At 41.9% G+C, this 6,000-nt stretch overlaps 1 protein-coding gene across 1 annotated transcript in view; it reads right to left on the bottom strand.

The window, feature by feature from the left end:
- Positions 1-1,340, bottom strand: part of AMHR2 (anti-Mullerian hormone receptor type 2) — a 50,873-nt gene extending 49,533 nt beyond the window's left edge. Inside the window, exon 1 of the mRNA XM_034412170.3 lies at positions 799-1,340. Within this exon, the coding sequence (XP_034268061.2) occupies positions 799-1,042 (244 nt within the window). The 5' untranslated portion in view covers positions 1,043-1,340. The remainder of the gene's footprint in view (positions 1-798) is intronic.
- Between the last annotated feature and the right edge of the window lie 4,660 nt (positions 1,341-6,000).

Here is a 6,000-nt window from a genome sequence, read left to right on the forward strand (position 1 = left end):
GATATACCGCTGAACAAGACACTTCAGTATCTGAGTTGAAAGATAATAAAATGTGCCCACCTCGGAGATACAAGGTCTACTTACAACTCACCATATCTCTTAGGTTTAGGGAAGGTGAGCTTAAGCAAGCAGAAGCGTTAAGCTACCAATCTGGAAAGGTTCCGTTTGTTTTTGGCATGCATTTGCAAAGGTAAGTGAATACTTGATGAGTACAAATTTCAAGGGAAGAACATACATTTCGGTGAGGCAATCCCAAATTTTATCTCTTTACTTCCTATATTCTAACAAGGAGAATAGTTTAGCCATTCAGCTGGGAATCAGCCAGAGGTGGGACATCAATTGACTAAAATGCCTGTACAGATCAATCCTCAGAAACCATACCCACACATACAGTGTCTTTAAATTTGATGCATGTCAGACCAAAAAACCACAGAAATAGCAGTTGCATCTTGAATTTTTCCCCCTGCACTCAATCTCCATTTCCAATCTGGGCTAGTATGATTGGTTAGTAAAATTTTAAGCTGGCGAACCCTACTTGAAGAAAATAGCATGTGCTTTATGATCTCCTGCTTTAGGGCAAAAATATAAAAAAGATCCTGAAATTCATACTTTTGAATAGGAGCCGATGACAGAATTATTTCCCTAACTCACATATTCTTACATTAAAAAAAAAAAAATCCCACTACTCTTTGTTAGCAAGAAACAGAAAACACTCAATGTGCTTGCTGATATTCTGCTTCCATTTCACCCTCACTCCCCAGGGAAGAGTCCCTTGTTGCATCCATTTGTCCTCCTCACCTTGCATCTTGGCTTGAAGTTGTCCTTGGTTCAGGTCCCAGATGCCAAAACAGCACTGGTTGTGAGGACACTGGATTGTGCCATTGCGGCCATCTTCCAAGATTAAGCCCTGAAGATGCTCCAGTCCCTCAGTCAGAGCATTGGATCCATAGGAGACACAGCTACGGTTTTTACTCAGGGCGTCCACATACCTACTTTGCTTTGCCAGCATCAAAAGCCAAAGGAGAAAGCTGTGGAACCCCATCTATTTTCCAGCAGCACCTGGTCTGGGTATGCAAACCCAGCTTGCCCGCTTTGGTGTCTCTCCTCCAGGCCCAGGTGGGAAGGACTTGGCAAGCTCCAGTGTGTGGGATGGGACTGACTCCTGTCAGCTAGTGACCACAAGCGAACAGGGGAGGCAGGCAATGAATGTAGTCAAGGAAGGACAAAAATGAACCTCTACTAGATCTGTCTTTATTCCTATGTTTCTGAGATACCATAGAAAGAAAGAAAATCACCTCCCACAAGACAGCTGCGTTCATCCGAGGAAAAACAACTCCCCTGAAAACTCAAGGAAAGAATTTGAAATGCCCTAAGTTGAGATATCAACTATATAGGCCAAGGACATCTTTTCAGGTTTAGATACACATGTGAATGATGCTTGTGGGAGGCAGGCAGAATAGCATTTGGAGGTGGTTATCAGCAAACCTTAAAACCCATTTAGACAGATGTGTTTAATATGTCGCACAATGCACGTTTACAAGACTAGAATTTGGAGGAGAAGGAGTGTCATAAAAACCACAGAAGTGCAGTATTATCAATATGGAACAATCCACCTCCCGTATATTGTAACTTAGTTATCCATGTCTAGCGTATGTAGTTGTTTAGCTTTGTAGAACCAGTTAATTAGCTAGAAGTACAAATGACCCTGAGAAAGTATCCAGCTGCTTTGAAACACTGATTAGAATTGGGGATGTGTGTCCCCTCCCATCTTGATAGAGTTCTGACCATAGGAACATTTCAGCACTATAATAATACTGCACATTTCCATCTTATTCTTCTTCACATTTTAAATTTTTTTTCTATTTTCTAAATTTGGGGACAGATAATGGCTTTGGAAAGCAAGACAAGGAAACAATCTACCTAAGAATTTGGAGACCTCTTATCAGTCATAGAAGATTGTTCTAAGTTATTTGGCCAACTGTAGGCCAACTTAGCTCAGCTGCATATATGCAGACTTTGAGAAGCCTTGGGTTTCTCAACTCCAAGATAAATACTGTATCATGTGTAATAGGCTAGGCTAATGTCTGTCTAGAAACTAGATTAACAGATAAACAGATTTTAACAGAGTTGGAAGGGACCCTGTAGGTCATCTAGTCCAACCTCACCCCCACCCAAGCAGAAGACCCTACATCATTTCTGACAGATGGCAGTCCAGTCTCTTCATGAAAGCCTCCAGTGATGAAGCTCCCACAACTTCTGAAGGCAACTTCTGTTCCATTGGTTGATTGTTCTCACTGTCAAAAAATTCCTCCTTATTTCTAGGTTGAATCTTTCCTCAGTCTGTTTCCATCCATTATTCCTTGTCCGGCCTTTAGGTGCTTCGGAAAACAGGTTGACCCCTTCCTCTCTGTGACAGCCCCTTAAATATTGGAACACTGCTATCATGTCTCCCCTGGTCCTTCTCTTCCATTAGACTAGCATGCTCAGTTCCTGTAACCGTTCTTCATGTTTTAGCCTCCAGTCTCCTAATCATCTTTGTTGCTCTTCTCTGCACTCTTTCTAGAGTCTCAACATCTTTTTTATAGTGTGGTGACCAAAACTGGATGCAGTATTCTAGTTATCCTAGCATTGCCAGAATTGCTGTCTTTACAACTCCCTGGATTCTTGATCATTCTAGAACTTGGGAGATGTAGTTGGAGCTGGAGGGGTTGCAGGGGGCTGATCTGGGGAACTGAGGCACAAGGCCAATTGTGGCTCTGATCCAATTACTTTCTCCCAGGTTTTAGCTCATTTTCTGTATAACGGGAATCTCTCTGTATTAAAAAAATCAGGTACATAGACACATGCATAAAACTCTTTCGTAAAATAGGCACACCATACAAATGGACAGAGAATATAATGACTGTTATGACTATTATTCTAAAAAGCCATGTTCAGTTTTTAATTACTGTAGAGAGAAATGAATGTCCCTGTATTCATTACTGTTACAGTCAGAATGAAGTTTCAAGTGATGTGGAAAAAAATTATGGTCAGCTGCTACATACAACTGTCTCTGTACAGGTAGTCCTTGACTTATGACCACAATTGAGCCCAACATTTATGTTGCTAAGTGAGAAATTTGTTAAGTGAATTTTGCCTCATTTTAGGACTTTTCTTGCCACATTTGTTAAGCAAATCACTGCAATTGTTCAATTAGTAACACGGTTGTTAAGAAATCTGGCTTTCCTATTGACTTTGCTGGTCAGAAGATCACAAAAGATGATCACATGACCCCAGAACACGTCAACCGTCATAAATATGAGTCAGTTGCCAAGCATCTGAATTTTGATCACGTGACCATGGAGATACTGCAGTGGTCATAAGTGCAAAAAATGGTCATAAGTCACTTTTTTCAGTGCCATTGTAACTTTGAATGGTCATTAAATGAACTGTTGTAAATTGAGGATTACCTGTACATGAGGTCAGCTACAATGTAATGACAAAGGTTTTCTTATGGACAGGTTACTAAAAAGATTATTACTTGAATGGGCATCTGATTGCAAGCACTGTGCTCTAATCATGTACTACCATGAATAGACACTTGTGTAAAAAGAGAAACTATTTGCATAAAATTTATAATTAAAAATCTGCTTTTTGGCATTAGAATATGTCCTGTGGCAACTTTTAAAAGATAAAAAAGACACCTTAAGGCAGGACAAGAAATAACCGATGGAAACTTGTCAAGGAGAAATCCCATCTAAAACTAAGGAGAAATTTCCTGACTGAGAATAATTAATCAGTGAAACAACATGCCTCTACAAATTGTGGGTGCTCCATCACTAGAAATCTTTAGGAAGAGATTGGACAGCCATTTGTCTGAAATGGCATAGGGCCGTGATGGCGAACCTATGCCACGGGTGCCATAGGTGGCACGCGGAGCCATATTGGTGGGCACGCGAGTGTTGCCCTAGCTGAGCTCCAGCGCACATGTGCGCACTGGCCAACTGATTTTTAGGCCTTCCGGTCCCACCAGAAGTCGGGAAACTGGCTGTTTCCGGCCTCCGGAAGGCCTCCAGGGGAATGGGGAAGGCTGTTTTTGCCCTCCCCAGGCTCCTAGAAAGCCTCTGGAGCCTGGGGAGGGGGAAAAACGGGCCTACTGGGACTACCGGGCCCACCGTGTCATTGTGTGCCAAAAGCAGGGGGAAGTGTGTGGGGGTCATGTGTGCATGCACAGGAGGGCGGGGCACATTGAATTATGGATGGGGGCACACGTACCCGCGACCCTCCATGCTCCCCCCGCTTTTGGCACGCGATGGCAAAAAGGTTAGCCATCACTGGCATAGGGTCTCCTACTTGAGCAGGGGTTTGGACTAGATGACCTCCAAAGTCTCTTCCAACTCTTGTTATTCTGAAAGCCTAGGGACCTTTATACCACATACTTTTCCATTGAAATTCCCAAGTATTTAGAATTTTGTTGGAAATTAATCAACATTGCTGTGATAGCACGGGACAACAGTTTTTATGTGAGAATTTCCCATAAGAAACATGTATTTCCCAAGCTTGGTCATCTCCAAGAAATATGGAATACAACTCCCAGCATTCATAGCTACTTGGCCATTTGGTTAGACATCAGAGCTGCTCTTAAGCCTACATTTAAGCCATGATGCCTGGGAAGTAAAGTCCAAGTATACCCACAAAGATGAGGGAAGTCTGATCTATATCTGGTGATTGGCCTCTGGATGGTTTTATCCAAAGCTACATCTTAAAGAGTATATTTGTTTCAGTTACCTCAAATACCATTTCCCCATCCAATAGTACAGTATGCAAGGGTTTCTGTATTCTCCAATTTCCTTTTGGTTGCTTAAAAAACACAATCCCACAATGGCATAAATAGAGCTGAAGCACCTTTGGTTGGTGGTGTAAACACTTCTGCGGAATGCATCGATTTTTCCAGCTTCACTTCACTTTACTTTATGACCATCTCAATGCTCTACCATATTCAGGTTGATAAATAACTTTGCTGTAGACAAAGCATACTCCTCCCTTTTCAGTACTCAGCGCCGGTCCTTCCCAGTTTTGCCTGTATCTGCTCATGTTAAGAACAATAAATATTCCTCGAATAAGAACATGGGTGTCTATCAACTGCGGGCTCTTACTTTCTTTGCACTAGAGTTCTCAAGATTCTCATTTCGTGGGAAGTGGTGTAAAATGACAAAGAATCATCTCAAAATTGCAGAGCTTAGTTATGACAGCTCAGGGGGAAAGGAAACTGGTCTCCAGTTGTTATCTTTCCTCACCTGGCTGGAGCTGCTGAGACTGGTGATTAATCCAGAAGGCCATAGCTATCTCACCATAAGTAGTGGTTAAATGACCTTGATTATCTCAAGGGCTTGATCAATCCCCAAAATCTTTCAATAAATCCCAGCAAGCAGCAGACAGAAAACCCTGGGGGGAAAAAAGACAAATGATCTCTTGCTTCTAAGAATATCATCTGGATTATAAAGCCCGCTGTTTTATTTACAGTACATAAGCTACAAGCAGTGACAGATTTATCCAGGAAAGCCTCAAACAGGTTTTGCCCTTTGATCTGAGTTAAAATTACCATTTCGGCCAAGGCCTTGATCAAATTCTCTCCAAATACCTACAACTAATCTTTTTCTACAGATTTTTAAAAAATCGGTCCCCCTCTGTATACACTTTTTTCTGTCCTCATTTTTATTCTAGATTTCCAAAACTATTCATGGTGGTGAAAGGACAGCCAACTTTCCTACAGCCAATATAGCAATGCTGCCCTCTTGAGTTAATTGCAGTGTAAAAACAGCCATGTTTGGATAGGGCACTCTAATCATTACGGTATTCAGCTGGAAGCAGTGGTGGGATTCAGCCAGTTCGCATCTCTTCGGGAGAACCGGTTGTTAACTTTCTGAGCAGTTTGGAAAACTGGTTGTTGGAAGAAATCATGAGGGCAGAGAACCGGTTGTTAAATTACTTGAATCCCACCACTGGTTGGAAGTCATACCT

Source organism: Pantherophis guttatus, chromosome 2 (genome assembly GCF_059756535.1).
Source record: "Pantherophis guttatus breed Tessera chromosome 2, ASM5975653v1, whole genome shotgun sequence".
Classification (NCBI taxonomy): Eukaryota; Metazoa; Chordata; class Lepidosauria; order Squamata; family Colubridae; genus Pantherophis; species Pantherophis guttatus.